The sequence below is a fragment of the Phascolarctos cinereus genome, unplaced genomic scaffold (assembly GCF_003287225.1).
Source record: "Phascolarctos cinereus isolate Bilbo 61053 unplaced genomic scaffold, phaCin_HiC Scaffold_4;HRSCAF=312, whole genome shotgun sequence".
NCBI classification, from domain to species: domain Eukaryota; kingdom Metazoa; phylum Chordata; class Mammalia; order Diprotodontia; family Phascolarctidae; genus Phascolarctos; species Phascolarctos cinereus.
In genome coordinates this window covers 698,314,631-698,337,697 of record NW_027555847.1, presented here as the reverse complement: position 1 = coordinate 698,337,697, position 23,067 = coordinate 698,314,631, and the positions used below count along the sequence as shown (strand labels likewise).

Here is a 23,067-nt window from a genome sequence, read left to right as displayed (position 1 = left end):
TAGAAGCAGCTAGGTGGTGGAATGGATAGAATGCTGGGCCTGGAGAAAGGAAAATCTGAGTTCAAATCTGGCCTTAGACTATGGGTGACACACTAGCTGTGTCACCCTGGACAAATCACTTAATCTCTGTCTGCTTCAGTTTCCTCAATTGTAAAATGGGGGATCTTAATAATACCTACCTGCCAGAGTGGCTGTGAGAACCAACTGAGATAGTGCTTGTAAAGCATTTAACACAGTGCCTGGCACATGGAAAGCGCTTAATAAATGCTCGTTTCATTTCCCTTAATATTAATAAAGATATTTAAGAGAAGTTAATCTTAATTTAAAAAATTTATTAAGCTCCTACTGTGTCTGTATGCCAGGTACTATACTAGATGGTGGAAATACAAAGTCAAAAATGAAACAGTACCTTCCCTCAAGGAGCTTGCATTCTTTTGAGGGAGATGATATGTACATATAGTATATATATGTATACATACTAAATAAATACGAGGTAGTTTTATGTGTGAAGGTACTAGCAGTTGTGGGAGACTAGGAATAAAGATTTATCCATAAAAATTAATCTATGTGCTATCTAAAGTATGACTACGTATTATAGCTTTTCCTCCCGTCTGTAGTAATTCATGATCATGGTGATTTAATTACAGCCCTGCTCCAATATTTCATCATGGCATCCATGCCTAGATGGTCAGTAACTAGCAGTGAAGCCTGAGGCCTGGCATATTGTACTTCAAACATGACCCTAGCAAAGACCTTATCTTTAAGTGTGGAAAGCCTAATTCCCAGTGGCTTGGACACTCGATAGGGATGTTTTGGCCTTGGGGATACATGCAATAGGTATAAATATAAAAATGCCCTCAGAGTGGTACTATCCTTCCTGCTTCACTATGACAGCAGCAGAATGGAGCAAATGGAGGCTGAGGGTACTAGGAATAGTATAACATATTCTAGATAAAAAGTCTAGAGAGGAAGCATGGGACAACAGAGAGCAAGCGTTGGAGCAAGGAAGGCTTGAGTGCCAGTCCTGCATCTGGCTTGTCCTGGCCATGTGACCCAGGGTGAGTCACTAAACCTCTTAGTACTCTGAGCTGCTCTCTAAGCCTATGAATAGCAGAGAAGGCTCTGGACTTCAAATTGGTAAAGGCAGTTTTCTCATTTGAGAGTTCCAGTGAAGTCACAGGTCCATTAGACCTATCTCCGTAAAACGTCTAATACAATATTTTTTCAAGTTACTGCTTTCTGGTTGATTTTAAAACAGAACACTAAACGGAGTACTGAGCAGCTCCACCATGTTGTATTTTATAATCAATGCCACTGGTCAAATGTATCACAATATACAAGTTAATAAGGAAATAGGGTGGCAATTCATGGGAAATTTCCTAAAAATGTGCTAGAGAAACATCAAGATTATTTTGGGGCTGAAAGCAAAAGAAGAACTCATGACGGTCATACCATTTATCACTGTGATTAAGTAGTCCTGAATTCAAATCCTGCCTCTGATCCTTATTCTCTGTGTAATCCCTGGCTTAGCCTCCTTGCCCATAAAATAAGAAGCTGGCTCAGATGCCCTTTCCAAGGCTTCATCCAGCTTTCCAGCTGTGATCTTAAGCGCCAACTGGAAAAACTGAGCAGTAGCAGACAGAAACCTTAAAAGAAAATGCTTAGATTGCTAAATTATTCCTCTGACTGAGAGGGGATTCAGTGGCAGTGGAGGAGAGAGAAGAAGACAATAGTATACTGCTAGAGTTTGGGACTGAGGCAATGTGCAGAGAAGGCCGTGGAAGGAATCAAAGAAAGAAAAAAATGACATTCCTATAACATTTCCAAGCATTTAAATTTGTTAAGGCATATGATTCAGTATGTGACTCACCACATGTATAACCAATATATAAAAATTACAGCAGACAAATAGGGTATATAACTTGCATACCAGAAGACAATACCATGACATTGCATATGCTACTTCAGATGTTTCTTCAACTTAAATTTTGTGTTTAATTACAGTGGTTCAATGCACTTGAATGCATGTTTATTAAACATCTAACGTATACAAGTCATGTGCTAGACACTGGAAGAAAACAAGGGCAAAAAACAAAATTGTCCCTGCCCTTAAGGAGTTTACACTCCACTGAGAAGAGAGAGCAGCACACAGTTAATCGATCACGACAACCAATGAGTATTTATTAAGGAAGAACTAAGTAAGTTAGGCACTGTGCTAGGCATGAAGGAAGCAAATACAAGAATGAAGCAACCTGAACCGGCAAGGAATTTACATTCCAATGGGAGAGACAAGATGTATACATATAAATATACACAGCCTCAATAGAACGTGAACAAATACAAATAAATGCAAAACAGTTCAATACAAGGGAGCTTGAGAGGGAGGGAATTAGCAACTGAAGAGATCAGAAAAGGTAGAAAGTAGTACTGGAACTGAATCTTGAAGGACAAGGGGGATGATATGAGACAGAGGTGAGGAGGGAGGGCATTATAGGCATGGGGCAACAGCTAGAGCAAAAGCGTGGAGGCAGGAAGTAGAGTCTAGTGTAAGAGGAACAGAGAGAAGTCAAGTTTGGCTGGACTGCAGTATGGGAGGGAGAGTATCGTACAATGAGTCTAGAAAGATAGGTTGAGACAAGACTGACAAGGGCTTTATAAGCTAAAGAGAATACTGCTATTTGATTCAAGGCATTATGGAGTCACTGGAGTTCAGTGACTATGCGAGTGACACGGTCTGTGGAAAGTGGAGTGGGGAAGAAACTTGGAGCAGAAAGGCCAATTAGGAATCTATTGAAATAACCTAGGCAGGAGGTGGTGATTGCTTCAGCTAAGGTGGTGGCTGTGTGAGCAAAGACAAGGGTGAGATGCAAGAGATGTTGTGGAGGAAGAAATGGCCAGTTTTGGCAACCAGAGGTTGCATGGAGGGAGAGTGAGGAGTCACAAGGTTATGAACCTTGGAAATTGGAAAAATGGTGACACCTTTGACAGAAGGAAAGAAGTATGGGAAGAGGGCTGCAGTCTGGGGGAATGATTTGCTTTGGATGTTGAGTTTGAGATTCCTATGGGACACCAATGCATCCATTGGACACACTGATGCCAGTTGATGCAGAACTGAAGCTCAGGGGTGAGATGGGGTCTGGATAAATAGATCTGGGAGTCACTGGCACAGAGCTGATAATTAAACCCACAAGGGCTGACTGAGGTTCCCAAGAAGACAAGAAGAAAGAAGAGTAGGGGGCTTAGGATAGAGCCCTAGAGAATACTCATGTTTAGGGGGTGTGATCTGGGTGACAAACCAGCAAAGCAAACTGAGAAGGAATGGTCAGATGGGGAGGAGGAGAACCAGGAAAGAGTAGTATTAGGGAGGCCAAGAGAGGAGAATGTATCCAGGAGGAGAGAATGGTTAAAAGTGTTAAACAGTTAAGAAAATCACAAGGCCAGCTGAGGGATGAGGCAACACAAGCCCAGACACCCAACTGTCCAGGGTGTTGAAAAAGGTTTTTTACAAAAGGCGAGAAGGTGGACTAAGTGACCTCTAAAGTCTCCTCTAATTCTAAGGTTCCAATTTAGGTTGTCCTAAAGTCAGGTTAGAGGAGTCAGCAAAGGTCAAAGTGACAAGGCAAAGGCAGGCATGTCAGCCCAAACCCAGCAGCTGGTGGGTTGTGAGTCTGACACCTCTGCTGCTGGGTTTGCACCTGCAGGGATCTGTTTCTGTTTGACACCTCTGTTCCACAGCAAGATAAACAGAGATCTAGAAAGTTGGGAAGAACAGCAAAGGAAATTTCAAATGCCTTTTCATCAGATACATAAGCAACCTTAATTTATTATTCATGCAGCCTATGTCCACTGGGCTGGAACCAATGACCGCATTTTGCATAATTGTAACTTTTGACAGTGTGAATTCAAACGCATGTGACCACTTCACGGGATTCCTATTTGCACCGACTAGAGCCTAGCTGTGGGGCGGACAAGTGGGAGAAGGGACTTTCTATACCTTAAAACCCTTTGTCCTAGCAGTACAACCCCAGGGGAAAAGCAGGTTTTAGGAGCCCAGTTAAGCAACCTACCCAGGGTAGGGCTTTGTGAGAACTTCATGTGGACAGAAAAGATATCAAGGCCCTGTGGTGAGACAGCTGCGGGTGACTGTCTGACCATGTGCTACTTTAAAAAAAAATGCTATCTTAGCAAAATGCCTTTGCTAAGGGCCAATTGTATCTACTGGCTGACTGTTAATAGAAAGCACCCCATATGGGGACTTGTGAGCCACGGTGTTAGGATGCTGGCCCATCAATTTTAACAACTACCTTCTGGGGACTCCCAACAAGTTAGGGGAGTAGTCCAGAGGGAGCGCTACATTTATTTCAGATCACTTTCCACAGTTAGTAGAGTTTAGCTATTACGGCATATTCCATGCTAAAACTCATCTTTGGCACAGCAGGGTATAAAACTTATTCTAAATTTGCTGTGCTTCATGGACCTTCAATAGTCCTAATACTGGAAGCTGACACTATTTAGTCACTGAAAGACTGTTGGCTCTAATGATAATTTTAGCGTTATATCCTCAAGGCATACATCACACTATTAAAACAGATGGGATTCAAAACTAAATTTGTAATGTGGAGAGATTAAATGAATGCTGCTAATATCAAATGGCTGAGGCCAAATGACCTGGATTTGTGGTGTGTACTTACCTTCAGTCTGCTAATCTTTAAAGGGGCGGGAAGAACTAACTTCCAAGTAATGTCATCTCATTACATATCACAAGATATGATGGAACACCACACAGTAACTTCATTATTCTGGAGTTAGCCTGGCACCATTCCACATCAGCAGGCTCTCAGGCTTCACCTGGTCACAGAAGAGTGTGACTATATATTTATAGCACTTACTTGCATAAAAGTTAACTTGGGAATGTCATCTAACTGATTTGTGTTTAAGATAATTTCTTCAGATAACCTAAAGTCTACAACAATTGAGTAAAATAAATTACACAAAACCCTTTTAATGACACATAATTTACTCCTTCATTTTTGATGAATCATAATTTCCATGACTCGGCTCAGTAAACAGGAAAGAACACATTTACAATACAGAATACCAACGTGTTTACAGACAGTGTCTCCCCACTAGTGCTACCTACCTGGCAATTCTGTCGCAACTGTCTTAGCTCTTTGATAATTGGGGCTAATGCTGACTTCTTTTCAGCCACCAGTGAATTCAGTTTTTTTACCTGTTACCAGAACAAAAAGCATGAACACATGTGCTACTGTTAGATTAATAATCTCATTATAATGATGGAATTTTTTTTTTTTTGGCTAGGCAATGGGGTTAAGTGACTTGCCCAGGGTCACACAGCTAGTTAAGTGTTATGTGTCTGAGGCCAGATTTTGAACTCAGGTCCTCCTGAATCCAGGGCTGGTGCTCTATCCACTGTGCCACCTAGCTGCCCCTAATGATGGAAATTTTTAAAAAAGATTGATGAAGACTAATGTAGAAATATGTTTAACATGACTGTACATGTATAATCTATATCAGACTGCTTGCTGCCTTGGGGAGGGGAGAGGGGAGGGAGTAAAACTGAGAAATCAAAATTTTACCAAAATGAGTACTGAAAACTATATTTACATGTAATTAGAAAAAAATAAAATACTATTAAGAAAAAAAAAGGTTGATGAGATGAAGAACTCTGAAAAATATTACATGTTGGAGAGATGCCAAAAGTTAGAACCTTTCCCCAAAAGCAAACACTGGACCTGCAATTATTTTTACTAGGTACCATAGAGAACTTGTGCATTGGTATCAAAACATTTTATAAAGGCAGTCTGAATATGCAGTCACACTTTACTTGGAAACCACTCCTCTTTATTTTGTCCAGAATTGGGTTTTTTTGCATTGTTTTTCAGTTTGTCATCTGCTTCCTAGACACCCAATAAACGAAGAGAAACAAGCCACAGAATCACCATTTCCGACATGCCATCCAGTGTTCGTCCTTTTACTTCATCCACTTCACTCTTTAGTGCAGATACCCTCTCTAGCTCCTCCTGGGTGTAGCTGTAGCCAGAGATGCCTCTTTTGTCCTCAATGGTTTGCTGGTGAGCAAAGAAAAGAAAAAGAAAATCCCACAGAATGCATATGAAAGCCCTGGAAATTCACAAAACAAATTCACAGATTTAATTATGGCATAGCATCAAATAGGCAAATGAACAAATTTAATGAGAATCCTAAAAGCACATTGCACATCTTGAAATCCAAGAGATTTATATGCCTGTGTGGGTACAAGCACACTTAATTTACCTGTGGTATTTACCGGCATGTAAAAGATATGTTTTCAGGGTTAGATTTAAAATCCACATTAATGATCAATGGCATCTACAAATAGGAACACCACAAGAGTTGCAGCACCTTTGCCTAAGGGAATCCTCAGGTGGTGAACACTGGCCTCTCTGTGTTTGGCTTCCATGTGTCCTTCTTATTTGTAGCTCCATAAATGACAGAAATGAGAAACCACTCACTTTATTTTTCTATCACAGAAGCCAGACAAGTTTTGGTTGGTTCTAGATTTTCATTTTCCTCCCTGACATTTTAATTTCATCAATTTGGGGGGCTTTTATTTACTAAAAAAATTTATATTGCGATACTTATATCTGTACTAAAGGTGGAAATTAAAGGTTGTAAATGTGTATGTATGTATGATTATCATATATAAAAGACAGATGCCAAAAGCAGCAGTCCATAAAAAAAAGTTTGCCTATAATGAAATTATTAAGTGAATGCTTCACAAAAAGGCAAAACTATGCTTTCTTTTAGAAAGTGTGAAGGGTCACAAAAGCCTGGAAGAGATTAAAAAGTAAAAAGAAAACGAGGATTGCAAAAATGCAAAGGACTTTGGAAAGAAGTCATTGAGAACTTCAGAGGGAACAGTGTCTAATGACTGGCTAGGGGAGAGGAAAAAATGCAAATACAGAGGATTAAGGAGGAAAGTGGATATAGTAGATGAGAACTGTACATCTGAGGACCCTGGCTGCCAAAGATTGAGCCTGGATGGTAACTACTATGGTCAAAAGACAAGATTTTAAAAGATGGGGGTGTCCTATTGTGACATACACCTTAGTATTTATTTTGGGTTCTAACATCTTCCATGAGAGCCAACCAAAATCAGTAGATGTGCTCAAGTGGGGGCTAAAATAATCTAAAGAAAGTACCAATCTTACAAGAATTTCTATAACATAAGGCAAAACTAAATCGTCAGACTCCAGTGCTTTTTCCTTTGCAGTTAAACAAATAACACAAATTTCCTGGTTTTATCAGGAAAAATGCTGACTTAGCAGAGAGATACAAATCCATGTATCTTCTTGCTCTTATGTTGACAAGGACCCGGGGGAGAGCCAGATGATGTTCTGTTACCAGCTGATGCTGAATGTTCTCGTGCCGCTGCTTTAACAGCTCCTCTGTCCTCTGCAGAAGGCCAAACTCCGCTTTAAATTCAGCTATTATCTGATGCTTCTTTTTGAAAACTGTACTCTTACTCCGAAGTTTACTAACGTAACGTTTAAACTGGAAGAAAGGAGAATATAGTGACACGTAATTCTATTTGCAGAGTGGAGAAATTGTTGAATAACGTTATTTTCTCTTGCACTTGAGGCATCTAGGTGGCACACTGGATAGAGCATGGGACCAGGACTCAGAAAGAACTGAGTTGAAATCCAGCTTCAGACACTTAGCTAGCTGGGTGACCCTGGGCAAGTCACCTCATCTCTGTCTGCCTTAATTTCTTCACGTTTAAGAATAGGGATAAAAACAGCACCTACCTCCCTGGACTGTTGTGAGTTCAAGAGGAGATTATATTTGTAAACCTCTCTGCAAACCTTGGAGGGTGTATAAATACTCATTATTATTGCTGCTATACTTCCCAACAGGCCATAAAACTTTATTTCATGTGTCACAAAGTTAGGTAACAGCAATCATTTGACTGAATTAGGAAATCTGGGACCACCACATTTAAAAAATACTTTAAAATCATAGGCTAAATGAAATTGATCACCTAAATAGCCCCCAAGATTTAATGCAAATGTGTGAAATCTTGGTCCTTTTTATTTTTATTTATTTTTAATTTTTGGTCCTTTTCATTTACAAAGGCTTTACAATGGTCCAAAGCAAAAAGAATGTTGTCTTGCCATAAGGGTCTGGCAATAGAAACAAATGGCTGGAGTAAGTTGTGAGTTGTTGTATCCATTCTATACGACAGAATTCATTTATTCACACGTTAAAAAGAAATAAGTGAATGGGTAGGAGACAAAGAAGGAAAGAGGGCTCCAATTTTAAATGGTGGTCAATAGCTATGTTCTTTTTAGGAGCAGACCACGAGACACACTAGGATTAAAAACGAAGTTGAACAACTGTAGTTACTATTTGTCATTTGGGAAATTCATGCATACTAAGAAGCCGTGATCTTTGCGTCTGGGTCATCAGGATAAAATGCACCTTCCAGTGCTGGAAAGCTGTAGGAGACTCAAGGCTGCTAGGAAGACTTATAGAGGTAAATCGTGTCATGGGGTTAGCTATCATTGCTAGTAAAAAGTGGTATTACAGTCAAATGTGCCATCACTACGGAAAGAATATGTACTTACGAAGTTTGTGCCAAATAGCTTGAAAAACAAAATGCCATGGACAGAAGGCAGTGGAGTATTTAAAAGAATTTCATGGCTAACACTATAACACCACTCCCAGTTGGTGGCTTTTAGGGAAAGCACCTGAAAACTTTCCAACCAACAGGAAGAGTTTCTGATACTTCTGAAACTGCAGAGTATGACACAGCATTCCTCTTTTGTAAGCTCATATAATACTCACATATATACATTTCAGCTGCTTTTTGCTGTGTACCATAAACTGTATACATACTATCATACTTCTATTAAGTTTAGTTTATTAATGAAGATTTTCAACAGAAAGAACTTAGCTTGCTGCTTTAAAAAATATAAAACCATCCATGCCAATTCAAAATAATTATTTGCATAATGTGTGGCATATATTAGGCACTTAGGAAATATTTATGGAATTGAATCTTTCTTGAAATTATCTTATTTTTAAAATGTTCAGTGTTTTAAAGGCTAATTCTTCTAGATATTATTAAAATTTTAAGATTTTAAAAAACATATTCCACTTTATAAAATTTAAATATTTATAAAGTATGGTTTTTCTCAATGTACTGATTCTTGAATATGCAAGAAAATTGCCAGACAATTCATAAGGGGCTTAACCTAAAGTTCTAATATTAAATAATCTTGCAGTGCCAGTTTTTGGCCCTCTGAAAAAGATTTTCTACTTCAAAAATTTTAAAAGAATTTGGAAGCCATATTATGAATTAGGGGAGAAAGATGATTCTAAATGTTTCGTTAATAAAGAAGGCTAAGCCATTCACAGTAAATGAGAACCAGTTTCAAAAATTTAAATTGCATGAAAGTTAACTAGTGTCTAATAACTTGTGAATTTCCTTTTTGAAGAATTAATGCTCAAGTCTGACATGACCATAGATTCAGAATCCCTAGAGTAACTATATGTTCTATTAAAAGTGTCCTGGGCAAAGTGCCCAAAATGAAATCAGCTCTGTTCATCTGCCATCCTTTGTAAGATCTAGGCCAGAGCTTTTTCTATCTTGCAGTACTCCAAAACTATTTTTAAAGAGAAAAGCTATAAAAGTTTTTGGTGAAAGAACAAACCCACAAATTACTCAATGTGCTCCATATGCAGATTGGACTACACGAAGCTTCTAACTCTATGCCATTTTACATCGTACATACTATCAGTGGCAAGGAGAGTCAAGGTTGAATAAATCATCCCACCACATCAAAAAAGGAACAGCTGGGTACCAGGGTGTGGAGACCACTACCGTCTGCTTTTTTTTTTTAACCATACACTTAAATATATGCAACTAACAAGAAAAAGTAATACATATTTCCAGGACTTTTGTTCTCAGGAAAAACAAAGTGCTCAGGCATTCTAGGGTAGTACTCCCTTAACAAAAGAATTAATCTTCACATGCTCCAGTCAAAACAAGGGTATCAGTCCTCCAGGCCAAGATCTACTACAGGAAAAAGTATTTTACCGTCACTTGTTCTCACTCTGGTCTCTCCTTTGGGGGGGAGTTTGCTTTTTCACATGTGCTTCTCATAAGTAACATATTATGGGGTTGGTTTCCCTCCTTCCCCTTATTCTTTTGTGTGTGTGTGTGTGTGTGTGTGTGTGTGTGTGTGTGTGTGTATGTATGTGTGTGTGTGGCAATTGGGGTTAAGTGACTTGCTCAGGGTCACACAGCTGGTAAATGTCAAGTGTCTGAGGCTGGATGTGGACTCGGGTCCTCCTGACTCCAGGGTTGGTGCTCTATCCACTGCGCCACCTCACCGCCCCGCCCCTTATTCTTTTGTGTTTGTTTGCTCGTTTCTGTTGTGTCCGACTCTCCGTGACCCCATTCGGGGTTTTCTCGGCAGAGAGACTGGAATGGTTTGCCATTTCCTTCTCTAGCTCATTTTACAGTTGAGGAAACTGAGGCAAACAAGGTGAAGTGACTTGTCCAGGGTCACACAGGTAGTGTCTGAGGTGGCATTTGAACTCAGGTTTTCCTGACTCCAGGCCCGGGGGTCTGTCTACCGTGCCATTTAGCTGCCCAACCCTTCATCCTAGTGCAGTTTTAATGAATGTCAGAAATCTTTCTGATTCAATGGTGCTTAAAGCACTATTAGTTCAGTAAAAAAAAAATCATAACTATTTTAGAAAAAATACTTTCACATAAGGATAGGTATATTTAAAGCATCATGACAACTGTGAAGTCATCTAGAAAATGGGTTTATCCATATCAGCTGATGTTTCTTTAGAAACTGATATTGTGGAGCTAGCTGCAAAAAATGGCATGCTGGACACACTGCCCAGCCATTATTTAAGCACCTGCTGTATACAATGCAGCAAACTTCTCTAGTTGCTGTGGGTAATGCAAAGATAAACAGGATACGTGATGTTCTCACTCATTTAAAAGAGGAAGTAAAAGATACGAAGAAAAATGTCAGCTAAATTAGAATAGTTCCCAGTGCGCCACCCAAGCCCCGATCCTGGTCACTTGCCTTCCAGCCTCTGTCTTCTTTCCAGGACCTTTTCTAGAGCTCCAGAGGCTAGGTTCTGAACCAGACTGACACCCCCCCAAGCTCACCCCGATCTTCTTCAGCTTCCCTACCTTGCATTAAGGCACCTAGCACTGCCACAAGCTTGGCCCTCAAGAGAGGTCCTTTAACAATTACTAAAGTATCTAGTAGCTGACAATGAAAGGAAGAAAAATCAGTACATTAAGAAAGAAAATGGCAACATAAATATCCTACTAATAACAACACATTACATTTAGAGAGGTAGCTTCGCTATAGATAAAGGACTTAAGGTCAGGAGACTTGTGTTCAGATCTAGACTTTAATACTTGTTACCAGTGTGGACCCTGGTAAGTCATTTTACCTCTGCGTCTCTATTTTCTCATCTGTAAAGTGGAATCACAAAACCTGTACTATACCAATATCACAGGATACTGTGGGGAAAGTGCTTTGTGATCTGTAAAGCACCAAAGAAATTATCATTATTATTAAACGGAGGAGAAATTGACAAAAACTTCCCCATAGAAATTGAGAGTCCCTGACTCAGGGCTGGAAGGGATCCGGAGATCATTTAGTCCAATATACCCAGAAAGATTATTAATGTCCCCAGGTCACAAAGGAAATAAGTAGGAGAGTTAAGATTTGAAGTCAGGTCCTCTGACTCTGAGTGCAGTATTCATTCCAGTGTACCTCTATGATGATCAAACTCACCCCCAAAACTGAAGACCAATTAAGCCTCACTTTATTTATTCTGTCATTTATGTATTTATTTTTAAGATTACCCAAAGCTATACAAACTTAGTGCATAATAGATAAATCCACTACTTTACCTTGGTTGTGTAGACTTGACTGTGCAAGGTTCATTTATATATTTATTTAAATTTAAAATTTGTTTTTTCAATTCCAAATAATCCCCCTCCCTCCTACCCCTTCTCTCACCCACTGAGAAGGCAAGAAATACAATACTGATTATACATATGAAATTATATGAAACATTTACACATTAGCCACACTGCAAAAAAAAGCAATAAAAATAAAGAAAGTGGAAAAAATATACTTTAATCTGTACGGAGATTCCATCAGTTCTCTCTGGAGGCCGATGAGTCCTTTGGAAATGTGGCAGATCACTGTATTGATCAGAGTTGCTAAGTCTTTCACAACTGATTATTGTTACAATATAGCTGTTAACCTCGTGTGCGCAATGTGCTCCTGGGTCTGCTCACTTTGCTTTGCATCAGTTCATATATGCCTTTCGAGGTTTTTCTAAAACCATCCTGTTCATCATTTCTCATAGCACCATAGCACTCCATCACAATCATATAGTTGTTCAGCCATTCTCCAACTGATGGGCATGACTTCAATTTCCAATTCTTTGCCACCACAAAAAGAGCCGCTACAAGTATTTTTGTACAGATAGATCCTTTTCATTTTTCTTTGATGTCCTTAGGGTACAGATCTAGGAATGGTATTACTGAGTCAAAGGGTATGCACAGTTTTGTAGCCCTTTGGGCATAGTTTCAAATTGTTCTCCAGAATGGTTGGACCAGTTCACAACTCCACCAACAGTGCATTAGTGTCCCTATTTTCTCACATCCCCTCTAGTATTTGTCATTTTCCTTTTCTGTCAGGTTAGCCAATCTGATGAGTGTGAGGTGGGTACTTCAGAGCTGTTTTAATTTGAATTTGTCTAATTATTAGTGATTTAGAGCATTTTTTCCATGTGACTATTAACTGCTTTGATTTCTTCTTCTGAAAACTGCCTGTTCATATACTTTGACCAACTATGAAAGATTTAGAAGAGAGATGAATAATTTCAAAAGCATGCTAGGCCTAAGTGAACTTTCTGCTATAATTGATTTTACTCTAATTACTGTGGTCACACATGGATTATCTATTACATAATTTTGTAAGACAGATTTATGAAATCAATGTGAATATGTTGAGGCTCATTAATTAAATGACCAAGCAAATTCAGTTCAAATCTTTTTATAATTAAAAAAAGGACCTCTTATTATTTTTTTTTCTAGAATACAATATGAAGTATTCCTTCAAAGCGGAACAGAAGGATATTGTGATGGTTGTTTTGGGATCCAGTAACAACACAATTACTACACCAAACACTTTCTTCATTGAAAATTCTTTATAGTCTAGAACTACTGCAGTAAAGGGGTTAAATGACTATTTGAAAACTCTTTTTTGGCAGGGAGATGGCATGGCAAGGACAAGTCCAAAGAGGCTTGTGACCTGTACTCTACCTTCCCAGGCTGTTACTATTAGCATTCTATGCGATGAAACAAGCATTCACTGAGAGCACGTACTAGCACTTTGCTAGGCCCTGATGTGTATGCTGGGGAGGGAGCAGGGAGAGATGGGGCCAGATACCACTTAAGAGGTATATGACACAGGCAGAGCCAAGATGGCAGCACAGAGGAGCACTTGGCTGGGCTCTCCCAAATTCCCAGAATTCTGGAGCAGTAGAACCAACAACAGGTCTGGTGAAACAATTTTCCAGCCCAAGACAACTCAGGTCGGCAGGAAAGGCCTGTCTCACCTGGGTGGCGAGGGGCTCTGGGAGTTCAGCGCAGCTCAGGTAGCACAGGCTTGGCAGCGGCAGCCTCTTTGGGAGTTCTCACCCCTCGATCACGGTGGCTGGGGGAGCGGGCGGTCGAATAACTTGTCAGAAGGAGATTGCAGGGGACCCTTTCCTGGCACCGGGTTCAGGACCCTGTTGCATTGCCCAGATGCAATTCTGGGTCACGGGCCCAGGGCCAAAAAAACCAAACCTGACAGCACTTGAGGCTGCAGGGACATTGGCCATGGTTCAAAGGTGGACAGGAGGAATTCATGGGAAAGTAGGGCTCCTGGTCTCAATTCCAAGACTGAGGGGAATATCAGCAATAACGGTTGCAGGAAAGCAGGGGACGCAGTTACAGTCCCAGGGCTAGGAGGAAAGCTAGTGCTGGTGGCTACAGGGGAACAATGTGCCTTGGAAGGACTGAAAACCCACAGATCTCTAGATCTAGCTCTAAACACAGCAGCAAGAAAGGCCTGAGGCTTAAGACAGTGTCCTCTCCACCCTGGGAGCAGAGTAGAACTTGAATACAAAGTTCAAAGTCAAGAAATAGGTTAGAGAAACATTTGCTGCTGTTCACTCATGTCTAACTCTTCTTGACTCCATTTAGCGTTTTCTTGGCAAAGACATTGGACTGGTTTGCCATTTTCTTCTCCAGCTCACTTTACAGATGAGGAAACTAAGGCAAACAGGGTGAAGTGACTTGCCCAGGGTCACACAGTTATTACGTGTCTGAGACTGGATTTGAATTCAGGCCTTGCTAACTCCAGGCCTAGTACTTTATCCACTGCACCATCTAGCTGCCCCAACGGGGTTTAAGTGACTTGCCCAGGGTCACACAGCTACTAAGTGTCTGAGGCCAGATTTGAACTCAGGAAGATGATTCTTCCTATCTTCGGGCCTGGCACTCTATCCACTATGCCGCCTGGCTGCTCCAGTATGCACTGGAAAAATAAACAAACAACAGAAGAAGAACCTGACCGCAAGTTGCTATGGTGACAGGGAAGAACAAGACAGAAACCCAGAAAAAGACATGTCAAGGACGCCACAAGCAAAGTCTCAAAGAAAAATGTAGATTGGATACAAGCCCAACATGAACTCCTGGAAGAGCTCAAAAAGACTTTAAAAATTAAATAAGAGATGTAGAGAAAAAGTAGGAAAAGAAATGAGAATGACACAAGAAAATTAAGAAAACAGAGTCAATAGCTTGGTTAAAGAGGCACAAAAAAATACTGAAGAAAATAATTCCTTAAAAATAAAAATTGGTCAAGTGGAAGCTAATGACTCTATGAGACAGAAACAATAAAACAAAATCAAAGGAATGAAAAAATAGAAGAAAATGTGAAATAACTCATTGGAAAAACAACTGACCTGGAAAAGAGAATTACGAAAAATAATTTAGGAATTGCTGGACTACCTGAAAACCATGATCCAAAAAAGAGCCTACACAACACATTTCTAGAAATTATCAAGGAAAACTACACTGATATACTAGAACCACAGCGTAAAATAGAAATGGAAAGAATCCACTGATCACCTCCTGAAAGAGGTCCCAAAATGACAATTCCCAGGAATGTAACAGCCAAATTCTAGAGCCCCTAGGTAAAAGAGAAAATATTGCAAATAGCCAGAAAAACAATTAAAATATCATGGAGCCACAGTCAGGAAAACAAGATTTAGCAGCTTGCACATTAAAGGATTAGAGGGCTTGGAATATGATATTCCAGAAGACAATGGAGCTAGGATTACAACCAAGAGTAACCTATCCAGAAAAATTGAGTATAATCCTTTGAGGGAGGAAATGGTTATTAAATGAAATAGAGGACCTTCAAGTATTCCTGATGAAAAGATTAGCACTAAATAGAAACATAAGATTTAAGAAAAGCACAAAAAGGTAAACATGAAAGAGAAATCATAAGGGAACCAATAAAATTAAGATGTTTATAGTCCTATTTGGGAAGATGATAATTATAATGCCTAAGAACTTTATCATTATTAGGACAATTATAAGGAGTATAGCTAGCAAAAGGGCAGAGGTATGAGATAGCTATGAGGGAACGACTTTAAAAATAAAATAAAATTAAGGAGTGAGAAAGAAGGATGCTCTGGGAGAAGAGGGAACGGAAAGGAAGAATGGGGAAAATTACCTGACATAAAAGAGGCACAAAAAGAAAAGCCTATTTGGTAGAGGGGAAGATGGGGGTAGCAGTGGTGGGAAATGCTTGAACTTTACTCTCACTGGAATTGGCTTAAAGAGGACATAACATACACACTCTGCTGAATAAAGAAATCTATAAAAGGGGAAGAGGGACTGATAGATGGGAGGGCGGATTATGGGAAGCAGCAGTCAGAAGCAAAACAAACTTTAGAGAAGGGATAGAGGATAGGGAGGGAGAGAAAAACAGAGAGACAGAGAGAGGATAAACAGGGAAAAATAGGATGGAGGGAAATATACAGTTAATAATCATAACTGTGAATGTGAATGGGATGAACTCACCCACAAAATGGAAGCAGATAGCAGAATGGATTAAAAACCACAATCCAACAATTTTCACTTACATTTGAAACAGAGAGACACAAAGAGTAAAAATAAGGGGCTAGTGGGAGTCTATTATGCTTCAGCTGAAATTAAAAAAAAAAGTAGGGGTAGTAATTATGATTTCAGAGAAAGCAAATGCAAAAATAAACCGAATTAAGAGAGATAAGCAGGGAAACTACATTTTGGTAAAAGGTACCATAGAAAATGAAGTAATATCGATATTAAACATATATGCACCAAATGGTATAGCATCCAGGTTCTTAAAGGAACAGTTAATTGAGTTATAGAAGGAAATAGACAGTATAACTATACTAGCAGGGGACCTCAACTTTCCCCTATCAGAACTAGATAAATCTAATAAATAAAATGAAGAAGAAGATGATATAGGAGATGAACAGACTTTTAGAAAAGTTAGATATGATAGACCTCTGAAGAAAACTAAAAGGGAATAGAAAGGAGGACACCTTTTTCTCAGCTGAACATGACACTTTCACAAAAACTGACAATGTTATAAGGGCATAAAAACCTCACAACCAAATGCAGAAAAGCAGAAATATTAAATGCATATGTTTCAGACCATAATGCAATTGAAATTTTATTCAAAAAAGGGCTGTGGAAACATAGATCAGAAATTAATTGGAAACTAATCTAATAATAAAGAATGAGCAGGTCAAAGAACAAATCATAGAAACAATAAAAAATTTCATTAAAGAAAATGACAACAATGAAACAATACCAACATTTATGGGATGCAGCCAAAGCAGTATTTAGGGGAAATTTTGTATCTCTAAATGCTTACATCAATAAAGTAGAGAAAAAGCAGATCAATGAACTGAGCCTGAAACTAAAAAAACTAGAAAAAGAACAAGTTAAAAATCCCAATTAAAAACCAAATTGGAAATCCTGAAAATCAGAGGAGAGATTAACAAAACCAAAAGTAAGAAAACCATTGAACTGATAAAACTAGGAGCTGGTTTTTTATGAAAAACAAACAAACAACAGAATAAAGTACTGGTTAATTTTTTTTTTTTAAAGAAGAAAAACAAATTAGCAGCATCAAAAATGAAAAGGGTGATGTCACCACCAATGAAGATGAAATTAAAGCAATTACTGGGAGCTTTTTTGTCCAATTATATGCCAATGAATCTGACAATCTATGTGAAATGAATGAATACTTATAAAAAATATAAATTTCCCAGATTAATAGAAGAAGAAATAAAATACTTAACCCTATTTTAGAAAAACAAATTGAAAACTCATCAATGAGGTCCCTAAGAAAAAGTCTCCAGGATCAGATGGATTTACAAGTGAATTCTACCAAACCTTTAAAGAAGAATTAATTCCAATACTATATAAACTATCTGGAAAAATAGATAAAGAAGGAGTCCCACCAAATTCCTTTTGTGACACAAATATGCTGCTGATACATAAACCAGGAACAGCAAAAACAGAGAAAGAAAACTATAGACTAATTTCCCTAATGAATATTGATGTAAAAATTTTAAACAAACTTTAAGGAGATTATAGCAATATATCACAAAGACCATATACTATGTCTGTATCCCAAAGAGATAATAAAAAAGGGAAAAGGACCCACATGTACAAAAATATTTATAGCGGCTCTTTTTGTGGTGACAAAGAATTGGAAACTGAGGAGATGCCCATCATTTGGGGAATGGCTGAACAAGTTGTGGCATATGAATGTAATGGAATACAAGAAATGAAAAGCAGGCAGATTTCAGAAAAATCTGACTTACATAAACTGAGACAAAGTGAAGTGAGCAGAACCATGAGAACATTGTACATACACAGTAACAGCAACATTGTGTGATGATCAACTATAAATAACTTAGTTCTTCTTAGCAATACAATGATCTAAGACAATTCCAAAGGTCTCATGATAGAAAATGCTATCCACATCCAAAAAAAGAACTGATGGAGTCTTGAATGCAGATCAAAGCATACTATTTTCACTTTCTTTACCTTTTTTTTGTGTTTTTTTTTCCTTTTGGTCTATTTTTTCTTTCACAACATAACTAATATAGAAATATATTTTACATGATTGCACATATATAACCTATTTTACAATCTTATCTTTTTAGGGATGGAGAAAGGAGGAAGGGATGGAGAATTCTGGAACTCAAAAATTAACATTAAAAATTGTCTTCCCATGTAATTGGAAAACTAAAATACTATTTAAAAAAAAAGAGATGATACACTGTGACCAGGTGGGATTTATAATAAGGTTGGCTCAATATTAGGAAAACTATCAGCATAACTGATCATATCAATAACACAACCAACAAAAATCATATGATTATCTCAACAGATGCAAAAGAAGCTTTTGACAACACACAACACTCATTCTTATTAAAAACAAAGGGAAGCATAGGAATAAATGGAACTTTCCTTACAATGATAAGTAGTATCTATCTAAAACATCAGCAAGCATTATCTGTAATGGGGATAAGCTAGAAGCCTTTCCACTAAGATCAGGGGGTAAAGCATAGATGCCCATCACCACTACTATTATTCAATATCATTCTAGAAATGCTAGCTATGGTATTAAGACAAGAAAAAGATATTGAAGGAATTAGAATAGGCATTGAGGACACAAAAATATCACTCTTTACAGATGATGATATGATGGTATATTTTGAGAATATTAGAGTATCAATTAAAAAAGTAGTTGAAATAATTAACAACTTCAGCAAAGTTTTTTGGTTTTTGTTGTTGTTGCTGTTCTTGATCAGTTGTTTCAGTGGGGTCTAACTCTCTGTGACCCCATACTGAAGCAGTCTGCAACTTCCCTCAGCTCAGTTTACAAATGAGAAAATGGAGGCAAACAGGGTTAAGTGACTTGTCCAGGGTCACATGGCTAGTAAGTGTCTGAGGCCAGATATGAACTCAGATCTTCCTGACTCCAGGCCTGGCACTCTCTCCACCCAGCTGCCCCAAGTTGCAGGATATAAAATAAACCCAAATAAATTATCATTATATGTGTGTGTGTGTGTGTGTGTGTGTGTGTGTGTGTATATGTGTGTATATATATATATATGAATATATATATATATTACCAACAAAGTCCAGCAGGAAGAGAAAGAAAGAGAAATTCCATTTAAAATAACTGCAGACAACATAAAATTCTTGGGAGTCTACTTGCCAACACAAACCCACAAACTATATGAACACTTACAAAACACTTTTCACACAAATAAAGTCAGATCTAAACAACTGGAGAAATATTCATTGATCATGGGTATGCTAAGTCAATACAATAAAAATTATAATTCTATACAAATGAATATACTTACTCAGGGCCATACCAATCAAATTACCAAAAATTATTTTACAGAGCTAGAAAAATAATAACAAAATTCATCTGAGAGAACATAAGGTCAAGAATATCAAGGGAATCAATGAAAAAATAATGTGAAGGAAGTAGGCTTAGCAAAACCGGATCTCAAACTCTATTTAAAGTGGTAATCATTAAAATAATCTGGTACTGGCTAAGAAACAGAGTGGTGGATAAATGGAATATATTAGGTACACAAGACAGTGGTAAATGACCATAATAATCTAGTGTTTGATAAACTCAAAGATAAAGCTTAGGGGACAAGAACTCACTATCTGAAAGAAATTGCTGGGAAAATTGGAAAGCAGTATGGTAGAAACTAGGTATAGGCCAACATCGCACACTGTATACCAAGTTAAGGTCAAAATGGGTACATGATTTTGCTATAAAGGGTCATATAAGCAAAGTGGGTGAGGATGGAATATTTTACTTGTCAGATTTATGACCAAACAAGAGATAGAGAACATTACAGGATGCAAAATAGATAATTTTGATTACATCAAATTAAAAAGTTTTTGCACATCACAGAATAATGCACATTTCGATGCTAAAACAAGTTGTCAGTTCATCATCGGCTTCTAAAAGCTCAGTCTTCAAAGATACACATGACACGTATCATAAGGTATCAAAGTTCTGAATAAACTGTCAAATAGTAAGAACTTGGAGTTACTGATAGTTCTGTGTAGTGAAGATGATGGTATTTTAACTGGCACAGATCCTCATGTGATTTAATTTAGTAATTAATCAGATTATAGTCATTTAAAGCCAACATTTTAAAGGCATAATACTCCAAGAGGATAATTAATTCCATCTCCATAATGATCTCCTGAACTTTAGCTGCAGAAAACATTTATTTATTATCCTTATCTGTTACAAGGATGGGATGTAACATAATACAGTGATCAGTTTAGGAACTGTTTCTTGCATACAGCTTACCAAGTATTTTGTAAAGTACTTTAGTATACTTTTAGTATATAAAGGCATCTAGAGGTGGGGAACCTATGGCCTCGAGGCCACATGTGGCCCTCCAGGACTGTTAATCAAAGGACCTCAACTTGAGGTCCTAGAGGGCCACATGTGGCCTTGAGGCTGCAGGCTCCCTACCCCTGTGACACTGTCAAGTTTTAGGAAGAATACTATTTATCTGAAATAAAAGTATACATTATAGCTTCTAAATAAGACATAAGTATATCTGAGTTCTGAATAAACAGAATATGGATAATAATAATTAACAATGTTAGCAGCTTCTGAATGTCTTAAGGTGAATCCAGAAATGTGCAAGGAGTTAAGTAGATGGTTACTGTTTAGTTAGTCCAAATAGTAAAGCAATAAAAGATCTGCAAGCACTTCAAACAGAATGAAGCGAAGCTCTGAGAGGTCTCTTTTGGACCAAACCATTGGGATCATTATTGGAAGATGATAAGAAATCACATAGATCAGCAAAGTCTAGCACAGAACCCAAAGAATAACCTCTTGCTACATTAAAAGAAAAAAAAACATCTCATGGCATGTTGTCAAATTGGTCAAATCAAGTAAGTTATTCATTAAATATGAACTGCCAAGTATTTTCTAGGAAGCTTGCCACTGGCTAGGAGGGCCCATTATAGTATATAGTGCTAATAATTTGGACAGTGTTTTATTACAAAGTTACCATGCCAGATGCTGAGGTCAAGGTTAATGCCTTAATTCCTACCAAAGGGTGCTGAGAGAGCATTCAGTCATGGGAAACAGCATTTTATATCTGAAATACAGCACAAGTTTGGTTTCAATAACAAATAAATGCTTTTTAGTGCAAACTTCTCACTTCACTAACAATTCTATAGAATCAGTTTCTTTGTATTTATTATTATTTACAGAGGAGTTTGACAGTAGTGTTTCTTTTCTTTCCATTTCATGTGTTTATAAAGCCTTTGGCCCAAATGACTAAACTCTGCCTGCTGTTTTAACGCAGGCTGTCTCCATATATAATGACCTTGTTTTTCTTCAGTACTATCTACATACATATCCACTTCAAAAGCAAATGTTAGGCCTATGTTTTAAATCTATCTAGCCCATTACAGTGTCTCCTCTAGGCAGCTATCACTGTAGATATTTATACGGAAAAAAGGATCTTTTGCTCCTTCGGTAAACTTCCTACCTTTATCTCTAATGTGACAAGTTGCTATTTCCATAGCAACGAATTGTAAGGTTGAAGACTGGCACGTAAGAGACAATGGTATAATAACATATTTTGTACTGTTTATCTCAGAATCACAAAGTGCTAAAAATAGCCATCTTCCCATGTTATATAGAAGGAAACAGGTAAAGAGAAAATAGGACAACTCATCCAAGGTTATACATGTCAGAAAGAAAAATGAGATAAGCCATTTCTCTTGCCTTCAACCCCTTGTTCTAGCCAGTCAGTGACTGGCTTCCCTTTTTTCAATAGGCTCTATTCTTATGTCAGTTATACTATAACGCTACTTTTCTCAAAGCCCAGGAAAATTATAAGACTAGGCCAAGGACAAGTATCAAAGTCTATTTTAGAATTGTATGGGAAATGCACAAAACATTGTCTTCTTTTTGTCATAGTGTATCTTCTCTTTTTGATCCTAGACTTCAAGAGAAAATGAAAAAGCAATCTTTTTTGTCAGCATCAAAAACTCTCCAATAAATCATGCGGACTCCTGAAGGTCTGCTCTGGATCAGCCAACACACTTTGATTATTTCATGCCAAAACAGCATTCTTTTCAAGTCACCTACCCCAACCGGTACCATGTAACTCAACAAATAGCATTCTGACCTTTTTCTATCTGTATTATATTTTGTGTCTGATCAGCATTAGAAAATAAAATATAAACAGTACAGATGGTAGAGGGGTCACTAAACACAGCTACTGTGGATGATTCATGAAAAAGGATCTGGTGTACTGAGAGAAATTTGTCCTTTTCTGAACTCTGGATTGGGACATGCCTCTGAAATGTATTCACACTATCTTCCAAGGCCTCTGTACTGCCATATAAATCAAAATACCACCAGCTGTTGTTATACTTCTTGTACAGCTTAAAACAATTCTGGCAAACAAATCAAATAGCTCTCCAGAAAGAAAAGAAAATGCAAAATTCCTCCCAAATCTGAATTTTAAAATTACAGTATGACCTGGACTATATTGTTTAATGTGTTACTTTATAATTCATCAGGTGAAGCCAAATTTACTTTGATTCTATTCTGTTCCAACTCTCAGGAACATTTAGGGCCACCAGGCCTTGCTGTGAAAGCTAAAGAGTACAATATGATTTGAAAGGATCTAAAAATATCCAAGGTTTACCCAGGGATCACTTGTAACTGAAGCATCTCCCCTTTGAAGTGTCACAATTTGATTTCTAATTTTTCAAGATCTGACAGCTGCCACCACACTTGCCAGCTTTCCTCTGGGTTCACTGGCCCTCGCAAGCCCTTTGTAAAGACTTCACAACCGGGCAGGAGGTTTTGCTCT

General features: G+C 38.0%; 1 protein-coding gene across 1 annotated transcript in view; it reads right to left on the bottom strand.

Moving 5' to 3' along the window:
* The window catches only part of IFT81 (intraflagellar transport 81), a 72,720-nt gene that overhangs the window by 9,280 nt on the left and 40,373 nt on the right, over positions 1–23,067 (bottom strand). The window contains 3 exon segments of the mRNA XM_020970272.2: positions 5,141–5,230; positions 5,961–6,089; positions 7,405–7,554. Of these exon segments, the coding sequence (XP_020825931.1) occupies positions 5,141–5,230; positions 5,961–6,089; positions 7,405–7,554 (369 nt within the window).